The sequence below is a fragment of the Cyprinus carpio genome, chromosome B23, assembly GCF_018340385.1.
Source record: "Cyprinus carpio isolate SPL01 chromosome B23, ASM1834038v1, whole genome shotgun sequence".
Classification (NCBI taxonomy): domain Eukaryota; kingdom Metazoa; phylum Chordata; class Actinopteri; order Cypriniformes; family Cyprinidae; genus Cyprinus; species Cyprinus carpio.
Window position 1 is genome coordinate 15,324,415 of NC_056619.1, and position 13,076 is coordinate 15,337,490.

A 13,076-nucleotide genomic window follows, 5' to 3' on the forward strand; every position below is an offset into this window, starting at 1 on the left:
CCAAAGCTTTTGTTACAGAAGCTTTAACACCTCTTCCTTGTTGTATACAGTGCCCATTGTTTGTACTTTTGACTAAACATTCCATAGAGGTCAAAACTGAAGAGATAAAAAGACATTAATGATGCTTTATCTTGTTGAGTTGAGAGCTTTCTGTAAAATTATTTAATATTGAAATAATAGTTACAGCAAAGAAGCAAGCAATAATAGTTACAGCAAAGTAAGTCAAGTAATCATAAAAAGCATTGAGGCTTTTCACAATTAAATTCTAATGATTAAATGTTTTTTTGTCCTTTGTGTAATTTGTTTTCACAAGAAAAAAACATTAATATATTTCCATTACCCATTTAATTTCTGTACAACAATACATAAAGAGCAAAAGTGTGTTCAAAGACTCTAGTTCACCCAAAAATATAAAAGTTTGTTGAAAATGTACTCACCGTCAGGTCATCCGAGATGTAGATGAGTTTGTTTCTTCTTCTGAACAAATTTGGAGAACTTTAACATTACGTCACTTGCTCACCAATGGATGCTCTGCAGTGAATGGGTGCCGTCAGAATAAGAGACCAAACAGCTGATAATCAGGAAAGAAATAGACACAGGTCAAGCATTGTTTACACTGGATCAAGCATTATAATGGGTTATTGACACATATTTGGTTTAAAGTTAAAAGGTAGTGTGGATTAATATTATTGTGGTGTTTTTAATTAGCTGTTTGAACTCTCATTTTGATGGCACCCATTCACTGCAGAGTATCCATTGATGAGTAAGTGATGTAATGCTAATTTTTTTCCAAATCTGTTCCAATGAAGAAACAAATTTGTCTACATCTTGGATGGACTGAGGGTGAGTACATTTTAAGCAAACTGAACTTTTTTGGGTGGACAATTACTTTAACAAATTTCCTCTCAAATATCTTCTTGAGCCAGGTAGATCCCCTTTGTGAATCTGTAGATACCATCGTGGAGTTGTACATGCCTCCAAAAAGTTCATTAAACCCAAATCGTAATCCTAAAACCTTCCCTAACCCAAAAGGGCAACCTAATTGCTGTGTTTTTATAAGGTTACAATTCTGGATTGGTGCCTTGAAAAGGAGGGAGCGAAATTAGAACCTGTTCCTTAAAACTCAAGCATCTGTGGTGTACATTTTTAGACAAGCAAACAAGAAAACTGTCAAGCTCTTCAACATACTGATCAGGGCCCGTATTCTTAAAGTTTTTAAGATTCCTCTAAGTAAGCTACTAATTTAGCTTAATTTCTATGTAGGAGTCTTATCTTAAGAGTGACTCAGGACCAATCTGTGTGCAACTCTGAGCAAGGAAAAGACAAAAACTTTTATCTTAGTGAGGGGGCGGGGCTGACTCCGTTGCTAGGTATGACACAGTCTTTTGAAGATTGTGATTGGTTGATTGGAAATAAAAGACCACTTTTAAGTGTAGGGACTATTATAAGCCTTTACTTTGAAATTACAGGTGTAACTTTTTCCTGTTTTACCATACACTCTCTCTCTCTCTCTCTCACACACACACACACACACATATATATGTGTATATATTCTTTATTTTTTATTTACCGTGCTGTAAATGTTGTATCTAATGTATTTGATAGGAAATGAACAGCGACACAATAAGGTTTGTGTGATCACTTGCTTATAGAAGGTTGTGACCGACCTAAATCATCACTGCTGCATAGTTTCATTTATCCAGTTGCCAAATATGTTAATGTAGTTAATGTAGTGATTACTTCCATTTTCCATGTTGGAGATGTTAGCGTGTCTCTAATAAGATCGGTCACAAAAATGATCCTTGCATGATCTAATGTGTTGCGTCTTATTAACTCACTGTCATGAATTGTGCAACACATTTCTTCCTCTTCATGTTTCGTCCATTTTCTCCACTGCTAAAGAAACTCTAAAGCCTCTTAAAAGTCCTCGTCCGTACTCCTAAATTTTGGTCCTTAAAACCTCTTTTAAGGGTTCTGAATTACTTTTTTCTTTACTAGGATCTTTTCTTTAATTTCAGGTGGAAACACTCACATTTCTAAGAATTTCCTAAGAATTGCACTTGCACAAAATTTTTTCATGAATACGGGCCCTGAAGCTTTCAGTTTATACGCTACCATTCAAAAGCTGGCAGTCATTTTTTGAAATGTTTTTGAAAGAAGTTTCTTATGCATTTATTTGATCTAAAATACTGTCTATATATATATATATTTAAAAATGTACTTTTGATGATGAAAATGATTTTCAGCAGCCATTACTCTAGTCTTTAGTGTCACATGATCCTTCAGTAATCATTCTAATATGTTGATTTGATGCTCAAGAAACATTTCTTATTATTATAAATGCTGAAAAAAGCCATGATATACTAGTCAAAAGTATAGTAATAATAATAAATAAATAAATGCAGTTTACTTCCTATTTTACAAAGAATTCTGAAACAAATGTGTCATGGGTTCCACAAAAATATTATAGATTTTTTTTTTTTTTAACATTAATAATAAGCAGAACATTTAATAACTGAGCACTTAATCATTTCTGAAGGGTCATGTGACACTGAATACTGGAGTAATGGGGAAATTCAGCTTTCCCAGGAATAAATGACAGTTTAAACTATATTAAAATAGGAAACAGTTGTTTAAAATTGTAATAATAGTTCACATTATTACTGTTTTTACTGTATTTTTGACCAAATTAATGCAGCCTTGGTGAGCATAAGAGACCTTTTTCAAAAAAATTACAAAATTTTAATTATTTAAAACAATTGAAGTTTTATATTAAATTTGTTTTAGTATAATAATATAAAGAACTAATAATACAAGTAAATATAATAACACTTCTCTTGCATTAAATATAATAATTGTAAATAAAATATTTTTTTTAAAAGATGCACGTAAACCAGTCTATCGAATCGTAACATATGAACGTTGGATTTTTCAGTGCTGAAATCCTGCTGAGATATCTTGAGGATTCATTCAGTCTTCAGGCTCTTTGTACATATCAGTAATCAGTGAACAGGATATAAACTACTTAATCCTGCCTAGAGTCCCCCACCCTCAGTGACTTATGGTCCATGCACTCAGTGACCCAACAAGAGCTGTGCCCAGATTGACCAAATCTGAGGTTTCTGACTCAAGTCTGGAGCCATGTGATTTGCAGGAAGGGGAAGGAGACCCCCTCCCACAACCCCCCACCCCCCCCACCCCCCACCCCAACCTGCCCCTGAGTGGCCCCTGCCAGGCTCTGTTTCCAGGAAAGGGGCCTAGTGGACAGGCGCAGGGGCCTGCGTCAGGGAGAGCCTGGCTCATTGAGAAAAACAAAAACAGAGAGGGGAGGTGGGAAGACTCTGCCTCCTTACATAACAGTCTTTAGCAGTGAAAAAAAGCCTCTCTCTCTACCACCACCATACTTGAAACCCGTCTGTCTGCTCTTTACACAATGCCACACCCTATAGTAGGGCTCTGCTAGAACTTCAGCATTTGGGACGGTTTTATGTATTGGACAAAAAAAAAAAAAAAACTCTTACTTCATTTAATAATTTAAATACTGCCAGCTGGATGCTCATTAGTTGCATTGAGTGTGAAAGTGACATGCATGTGTCAAGCTTGCAAAAATTATTGCTGCTGTTCATACATTTGAAAGTGAACACAAATAATAGCTGGAGGTAAACTGGATTTTGCAAGGCATATGTGTAAAGAACGTAGAAATATTTATTAGGGTCTTAGAGTTCAGAGGCACATATCTTGCTCATACCAGCAGTCTATGAATTTTGACGTTTTACTGCCTCCTTGTGGTTACACTAAAAACTGAAAAAAGGAAAAAGTGAAAAATAGCCAATTTATTGTGTAAAGATTTACAAAGTAGTTCTATGAGCAGTTTTATTTGTTTTTAATATGTATATTTAGTCATTTAAAGGGCGTTTTAATTCAAAACATAGCAATCAAATTATCTTAATAATAGCCATTGATATTCACAGTTACACAATGCCAAATGCAAGTAAAAAAATTGCAGAAGTATAATGCAAAAATGATACGAATTTCTATACTAGTTTCTATACTAGATATACTAGTAAAAAGTTTGAGGTAAGTATAGTAATAATAAATAAATAAATAAAAATAAAATAAATGCAGTTTATTTTCTATTTCACAAAGAATCCTGAAAAAAATAATTACATTTATTGTATTAATCAACTATTCAAAATCAACTCTAAAATTGTTGACAGTCTCCAGGATGTGATCTGCTTTGCATGTTCCCAAACAGGAACTGAACCAGACAAAAATGTCAACCAAGAAAATAGCTACTGTCAAATTAATATCTGAGCAAGACCATATAATGAGTGATATAGATGATTCTGTTCACGTTCATAAATCATTCCAATGTTCTGATTTGGTGCTCAGATATTATCAATTACTGTTAATGGCTCTTATTATTATCAGTTTTGGAAACCATTTTTGCTGCTTGATATTCTTGAGGAAACTTTTTTTTTTTCAAGATTCTTTGATGAATAGGAAGTTCAAAGGAACTGCATTTATTTGAAATCTTTTGTAACATTATAAATGTCTTTACTGTCACTTATGATTAATGTAATGCATTCTTGTTAAAAGTATTAATTTCTTACTACAAATATTTTAAACATTGATAATAATAAGAAATGTCTTGAGCAGTAAACCAGCATGTTAGAATGATTTCTGAAAGATCATGTGACACTGAAGACTGCAAAGACTGCTGAAAATTCAGCTTTGCAATCCCAGAAATAAATTATATTTTACAATATATTAAAAATAGAAGATAGTTTTTTTTATTGTAAAAATATTTAATAATATTACTGTTTAATATTACTCAAAGAGACTTCCTTCAAAAACATTTTAAAAATCTTTATCAGTTCAACCTTTGGACCAGTAGTTTAAAAAAAAAATCATGGACTGTGTGAAAATTTGTTTAAATGAAGTAGTTAAAAAAAAAAAACTATTTATGTGAAAGTAAAACATTTTACATTTTAAAGTACTTACAAAATTGTATAAAAAATATATAATTTACTGATGAAATCATATTGTCTTGGTTACATATGTACCCCTCGTTTCCTGAAGAAGAAAATGGAGACGTCACGTCAGTGACCAACGAATTGGGATCTCGCTTCGAGAGACCAATCTACTTTGAGTGTAACTAAATGAGCCAATGGACATTGGCATGTGATGATTGCATCCAGCTGCCGCTGATCACAGTGTGAGCATAAAAAGGCAGCCGGTGCAACTCATACCAGGTTGTCGCTTCAGAGCTGAGCCGGGAATCCGGCTGTACAGCAGCTGTGTGCTGTTCCCTCCTTCAGGGAACGAGGGTTACATATGTAACCGAGAGGTTCCCTTTCAAGCGGTCACTCTCGACGTCACGTTGACGAATTAGGATCCCTACCAAAGCGCCATGGATGCTGCCCCTTCCAGTGCCCTGTGCAAGCCACCTGTGGCACTTTTTGGTGTAGGCTGGGGCTCGCAACAAGAAGACTAGTCACCATTATCGTAGCTCTACCCACTGTAGCACTACCCACAGTGAGATTGGATAACACTGGGAAAATGTTGCGGAAGCCCCATCCTTCCCTGAAGGAGGTTTTGGAATCGCATACACATATGAACATCCATTTAGGTGCATATGGAAGATTATAGGTGATTGTAACCCTCTTGGAAATGGCAGAAGTCTGCAGGGGAAACACGGGCTCTGAGGCTATACCATGGACTTTACACATATGGGATCCACTTAGGTCTCTACATAACGAACCCAGCCCTCTACCGGTTCTCACGGATTCATAGAGTGAGGGCCTGAAGTTCCTCCACGTCTGGCTGCCAAGAGGATGGAGGAGTTAGACAGGGTCTACAGTACAGACTCTCTGGAGCGGTTTTAGCAAGCCGACACTAACCATTGACACTAGCCTCTCAGTGCTTCTACCCGTTTGAGGTGAGAACACAGGAGGACACCGGCTCCACACGAAGGCTATAGAATCTAGCAAAGGTATTGGGGGTCGCCGAGCCCGCAGCTCTACAAATATCTGTCAGCAAAGCGCCACGAGCCAGCGCCCAGGAGGATGCAACACTCCTAGTAGAGTGCCAGAGAACCAGAGCGAGCCACCCCAAGAAACCAATCATCCAACCTCAAGGGCTCAGGATGCAGTGGAGGTTTCCACTCAAGTCCTACCCTCTCGGCAGCCCGGGAAAGTTTATCCGACAGATCCGATTCAGGCATTGTCCCGATCCCGGAGGGCGGCAGCGCAACCAAATCTTCCTCTCTAGAGAGCTCTCCCTCCGATGCAGTGATCAGCATCCGGTCTTCAGGAGGAGCACCAAAGGTTACCACTGGTACACTCTTTGAAGAGGGCCCAGTGCGTTCCTTTGGTGGCTCGACTGGCTGCCTCCAGGATGAACACTAGATCGCGGCAGTGGCAACGGAGCTCCACACCTCTGGAGGTAACAAAGCCTGGTCCGCAGTTCCGAGATGGTCATCTTCCCGCAATGGGATCATGACTCCTCCACGAACGCCACCTCAGCGTGTTTAATGCCATGACATGTGAGGCAGCGATCGTGACCATCAGCCGGCGCCAGGTAATGACCACATCCTGAAATGCATGGGTGAAATGGCATCCTTAAAAAGACGATCTGTCATCTTTACAAAGACGCACCCGTGTGAGCTCTTTTGGAGAAATTGGCTCTTTCAGGGAAATGCTCTTTTACATGGTGAGATGCACAGGAGAGATGGCCGCTTAGAGCATGAAAGGAGGTAGTGCAGTCTGAAGTGCGCAACCCACTCGACACAGGAACGAGCAACGCTGAAGTGCTGTCCGCCAACTCAAAAAGCTTCCAAGAGCTGAACTCGTCGTACACAGAGAAGATACTGGTAGGAGCAGAACGATGTTGTCTCTCGGCTCCGAAGCGAAAAGCTGGTACAGTATGCATTGCACCGGCTGCCTTTTTATGCTCATGCTGTAATCAGCAGTAGCTGGATGCAATCATCGCATGTCCATTGGCTCATTTAGTTACACTCGAAAGTAGATTGGTCTCTTGAAGCAAGATCCCAATTCGTCGGTCACCGACCAGACATCAACAGTGACCGACTGAAAGGGAACTCTTTACAAGGAGTGTAAAGAGTGAAACACCGTAGTTTACTTTCATTGACTGAGTGTAATTCCTAGGAGTGTGATTTTGCTGTTTGTTTAGCAAGATGATCCACCAGATAATGATAAATATGTAACAGTAATGTCTAAGCAAAATGTTAAGGTGTAAAAAGTATATTTGTAGCCCAGAAACTACAAGTAAAATACAAGTCAGTTAATAAGGTTTAAGGTTTCAAAAATAATACTTAAGTATACTGAACTAAGAGGTAAAATGTTATCACACAACAAATTTAGCAGCAAAATGTTATCACACAACAAATTTCCAATTAGTTCTTAACATGCCAATTTTATGGAGAATATTTACTCTAAAATTGATTCTGAGAATGCATAATGACATGCACTTTCATTAATAATAATAATAATAAAAACAGCCTGATTGTTACTTCTACAATCTGTTTCAAATTTCAGGAAAGATTAAATGTTAATAGTCTTCAAAACGTCATTAATCAAAGTAATTAGAGTAATTTAAAAGGTAATGTAGACCATGCATTGATTATGAATAGCATAAATGCAGAATAACAGTATCATATATTATGTGTACTATATTATTTCAATATAATGAAACAGCATTTAACAGCACTCAGTGTCTTCTTTTTACTTTAAGCAGTTACTTTAATTTCCACAGGATGAATGTAATATATGATCAGTCAATGAACAAAGATAATTCTGAACACATCAGCAGCTCATATTTTAACATCCAATAAACACACAATAGAATTCAATAACAAAACATATTAATCCAAAAAGCCAGTTATTAATAATTCATATAGCAAAATAAAATAAAATGTATATCTTAAACTATTACCAAAGCATGCTTAAAAATGATCACCACCAAAACTAGAGCTCAGTTATATACACAGTCAATAGGACTAATTGCATGCCTAATTTCATGAGGCAAATGTGTATTTGAATAAACTTTATTCTCAAATACAGAAAATACACGTATCGATCCTTCCATTTTTAATAGCAATTTAAAAAGGGTAAATTATAGTTCCTAATAATATAATTCCTCTCAAAGCATTTCTCTTATGTTTAAATTAACTCACTTTTAATGACTTTTTACAATATAGATGTCAATGGAGAAACTTCAGTGTAAGATGCTCTATTATACTAACTAACATTTGACTAAAAGAGGCTGCTGAGGTAACAGGGTGAACTGAATTCTTAAAAGTAATAAAATAATAATATTATGCAAGCTATATACAATTATGACATAATGGGCTTCTTAAAAATGCTTCAATGTGCAAATAGGTCACAGCTGGACGGATTAATTATCCTATGAACTCTGTTAATATGATTTCTAAACAAGACTTTTTCACTGCATTTTTAGATTTAATGATGAGATCTCAAATAGAAGTGCTATGTATAGTCTAGTTAGTATATGTTACAGTTTTCACAAAATTACCACCCTAAATCCTTTTGCTGGCTCGTCATCTTTGGAAATAACACGTCAGGAAGCTCAAACCCTGTCAAAAGCAACCAACCAAAAATGTGAATAGATTTATATATTATGGCACTCCAAACAACTACATTATTTACATTACTCTATTATTATTATTTTAATAAATTTCACCTTAATGTGGAAAACAATCTTTCCCCTCACCAATTCCTCATATACAGACATTTCTCAGCACTCAAAAACCTGATGAAAGTGACAAAGTGTCTAAAATTATTTATATGGAACTTTAAGGGGCTCAAATGGAAATCTATGACATTATGAAGGCAAACTCTTAATAACATGTTATATCTGCGCATTGCAACATTACAAGGTTTTGTGGCTTGAGGTTTTGTACATATACAAACATGTCCGAATGCACTTGTTGATCCCAGTCTGGGAAGCAAGCAAAGTCCATCCTTGTGACACTTTAGGGATATATACATGCTATTCTTATTCATAAAGACCTGAGGAGACGTCTTAGAACTCCTCATGTACGTTACGGGCATAGTCCATGAGTTTGCTGCCAGTGAAGTACTCGCTGTATTTAAGGATCTCCTCTAGTTCCAGGTTGTGGTTTTGGTTCTCATCTGCCACAGCAATCATCTGCTTAGCTTCATTCAGGGCGTTGTACTCATTCATAGGGTCCATGTATTCCTGTGGGACAGATGGGATATCAGCAAGGGACAGATATTCATTAAAATTAGATTCTATAAAAGTGTTATTATCATTTTACAGCACTGATAAAAGAGGACCAACCTCCAGCTCTTCCATGGTTACAATCATATCATGGTTAGCGTCAATGACTTCTTCAAACTCCTTCTTCCTTTCACGAACCCAGTCGTCATCGATATCTTGTGCCTGCTGATTCTCCACAGTTCCCATGGGGAGGGAGATAAATTCAGCAAGAGTCAACTTTCCATCTCCATCTTGATCTGTTTAGGAAACATATAGGGTTTGCTTATAATTAAGAATCACAATGAATTTGTGTTGGCATTTCTTAGGCATAAATTTAAGATTACCAAGATCTCGGACGATCTCCTTGACCATGTATCTCAGCATGCCTCTGCTGTGCTCCGGGTGCAGGAACGAGAGGAACTCTTCTTCATTCAGCAGCTGGTCAGCTGGAGGGTTATCTGCTTGGAACCAGCGATCCTTCAAGCTCTCCAGAACCTCCTGAGCTGTAGTGAGGCCATATTTTATTCATATCGTTAGAAATGGCTTTGTTAGGAGTAGTAGACCATATCTGACAAATGCATCTTCTACATTAAAACTTACTTTCTTCATCTACTTTGAGTTCTTCATTGTTTTTGATCTTCTCAGCCACTTCTTTTTCATTGAAACCTTTACTGGCCAAAAACTTCACACGGTATTCATCCCAAGTTACATGTCCTGAGAGAGAGCGCAATTTGAGAAATTGGCAGTCAAGACCATTGTTAAGTGTTATGAAATCATCATGGCAGATGTCAAAAACAATATACAGGAACCATTTGAACACAGGACATATTTATAACTAAAATATGATTCAACATATCTCTACTTGACATATAATTTTATTATGGCATGGGTCTAAATAACAACATCCACTTACCATCCCCATCAGGGTCCACGGCACGAAAACTGAGTTTATTTTCTTTAACGGCCTCCTGAAAATGTTCTTCTGTCTTCTCCATGATCCAGCGCTGCATTTCTTTAGCACTGACACTCCTGTCTTTATTAATATCCACCCTAGAAACAGAAAGTAAAGGTTTGATTAGACTATTAAAAACTGTGCAGTTTTTTCAAAGATATTTTTGGCATCAACAGTTTAAAGTAATGGAACGTTTGCTTAATGCATATGCTTGATTGTTTTTAAAGTTAGCATGAAATGGAAATTTTTTATTTATTTAATTTTTTTTAGCTTGTAATTTAATCAAAATACCATAAGGCAATCTTCCGACAAAGACACCAGGTTGTATGCAGGACTTCAACCACTTTGTCTTTTTAAAACCTGTTCCTTTTAACTGTAAGCTTGCCCAGATGTATGTCACAATACAGAAAAAAAGATTTGTCACTACTTCTGTTTCATCACAGCTTACTATAATTGCTCACTGTTCATTGGGTTGAACTAGAAATGCCTTTAGAATGACACCCAAGCACATCATGGGAAAATCACACTGTTTCCACAGCTGTACACATACTTGGTGAAGATTTCAATAAGTTTCTTCCTGTTCCTTCTGGGCTCCGAGTCCTCCTCAAACTCCTCCATCTCCTTCCCCAGAAACACCTCCTGATGAAAGTCTTTATTGAGGTGACCGTCCATTTCCATCTTCACACCGTTCAGATGGTCTGGGGGAAGGATCTCATTGTCCTCTTTGCTGTTGGGGTGTTTGTCTTTTAACGCCGATATATTTGCAGGCCTGGCCTGAACATGCAAAGCCAGCATCACAAATACTGCCAAAATTGAGGCGCACAGGCGGCCAGGCTGAGGTCTTCTCTGGTTAGACATGGTTTTACTGCTAGAACGTCACAAACAGATGTAGAAACCCTATGAAAAGAAAAATAAAATCACATTTAAAGCCACCTTCAAAAATATTCAAATAAAACTGTGCAGTTTGTTACTGAAAAATTATTTATTTACAGTAAACCTTTTTTTAATCAAATGAGATCAAACGCAAAGACTACTTTAGGTCGTGATAAACTGACAGAATTATACCAATTCATTTTAATAGCTCAATATTACTCACTATTGAATATGAATCAGCACATAATGTTTGACAACACCTGTCTGAACGAATAAAGATGCAACTTTTGAACAGAAATAAATAACAAGCTACCTACCTGTACGTTTGAACGGTCCTTTCCAAAAAAATTAAATATCAGATGAATGAACAGGAGCCAGTGGCCTGCTGTACTGAGAGCACCTTGAGCGACTGTCTATGTGCAGCTCATCGCGCAGTTCCTGTACACGTCGCCACTCGAGAACAAACGCTGGTCACTGGAGCGGTTTATGGCTCTGAAAGTGACGTCGTCCCTCTCTGGACTCAGATAACACGTAAACACATACAGAACTGACCGCTGACCGCAAGAGTTCACACAGACTGACACCCGAAAGGCATTTAGGAAAGAAACATTGCAACGTTGTCACGATCGTGTGTCTTCTTCTTGTGAAACATGAGGTTAGGGATAACGCACATATCGCCATCTACTGTACCAGCAGAACAAAGGCCTATGAAATATACAGATACAAATGTCTGTTTATCTTTCATATAATATATATATATTTTTTTCCTCTGACCATCTATGCTGTAGGCCTTACTTGTTTAGATTTTGAAGAATGCTGTCAAACTCACATTAGGTTCTTGGGGCATGTTGAACAGTTATACGTACACATACGCGGTTTCAGGGTTGGGTTAGGTTTTTGGGGTGTTTTGAAGTTTTATGTACACCTAATACGTTAGTTTTAAATGTATCAAAACAAACTACAAAAATAAAGCAGCCACATCGTGTATCAAAATAGATGACTGTATTTTTTCAAAATCTAAACAAGTAAGGCCTACAGCATAGGTGTTAATCAGGAAGGTGTGTGTTGATTAGTAGACAATAGTACATTTCTGTCATTTAAATCCCACTGCATATCAGCTTATGCAGTTTTGGACACTGTTACATTTTTATATTCTGTAACTGGACAAGAACGAATAGTTAAAATTAACCAATAGATGAAATAGTTAGAATGCTCACCAAGGCTGCATGCCTTCATTTGACTAAAACACAATAAAACAAAAAAATTATATTGTGAAATATTATGTCAATTTTAGAAAGACAACTGGTAAAGGACTGCTTCTGAGTGATGTGATGTAAATGTGACATTTGACCAGATGACTGATCTGGTTCTTTTAGAGAAGATCTGAGCCTTTACATGAAATTATTAATCTATGAAATACCTCCATCTGCATGTACACATACTGAGAGTGTTAGAAGCATATTCCATAGTACAAACAATATTTTTTCCTATTGTACTTACCCAAAACTTGTAAAGTTTAAGTAGCGTATCATGATTTGCATACAAATTTAAGCAGCAAAAACAGCATTGATAATAATAAGAAATATTTCTTGAGCAGCATATTAGAAGGATTTCTGAAGGATCGTGTGACACTAAAGACTGAGGCTGCTGAAAATTTAGCTTTGCCATCACAGGAATAAATTACATTTTAAAATATGTTAAAATAGATAACAGTTATGTTAAATTATGTTTTACTGTTTTATAATACAGTAAATCAACAATAAAATATAATAAAATACAAAATGAAGTGCAATTTGAATATTGATTTAATATACACCACATTTTCATATTAAATTAAGAGATTAAGACAGATTACTGCAGCTTTATTTCCAGCCACCAGAGGGGGGAAGAGCGTCAAGGCATTAGGATATCTCTCAGTATTGTTGCTCTGCTGGGCGACAGTGCTGTACAAAGTTACACAAATCTACATAATGTAATTTGTCACTTA

The 13,076-nt window shown here is 36.7% G+C and overlaps 1 protein-coding gene across 1 annotated transcript; it reads right to left on the reverse strand.

The window, feature by feature from the left end:
• Positions 1–7,739: 7,739 nt before the first annotated feature.
• sdf4 (stromal cell derived factor 4) lies at positions 7,740–11,747 on the reverse strand. The gene is made up of 7 exons (XM_019088511.2): positions 11,407–11,747; positions 10,767–11,113; positions 10,178–10,314; positions 9,865–9,978; positions 9,609–9,767; positions 9,346–9,521; positions 7,740–9,243 (listed from the first exon to the last, which is right to left on the reverse strand). The coding sequence occupies exons 2-7, from the start codon at positions 11,072–11,074 to the stop codon at positions 9,067–9,069; spliced, it is 1,071 nt and encodes a 356-aa protein (XP_018944056.1). The 5' UTR covers positions 11,075–11,113; positions 11,407–11,747; the 3' UTR covers positions 7,740–9,066.
• Positions 11,748–13,076: the final 1,329 nt, after the last annotated feature.

What these genes read in the sequence shown, in the direction of transcription:
- sdf4 (XM_019088511.2), bottom strand. Translation starts at nt 11,074, where the DNA reads ATGTCTAACCAGAGAAGACCTCAGCCTGGCCGCCTGTGCGCCTCAATT. An exon ending in GGAGATCGTCCGAGATCTTG is followed by an intron (nt 9,522 to 9,608) that starts GTAATCTTAAAT and finishes TTTCCTAAACAG; the next exon opens with ATCAAGATGGAGATGGAAAG. An exon ending in TAACCATGGAAGAGCTGGAG is followed by an intron (nt 9,244 to 9,345) that starts GTTGGTCCTCTT and finishes TCTGTCCCACAG; the next exon opens with GAATACATGGACCCTATGAA.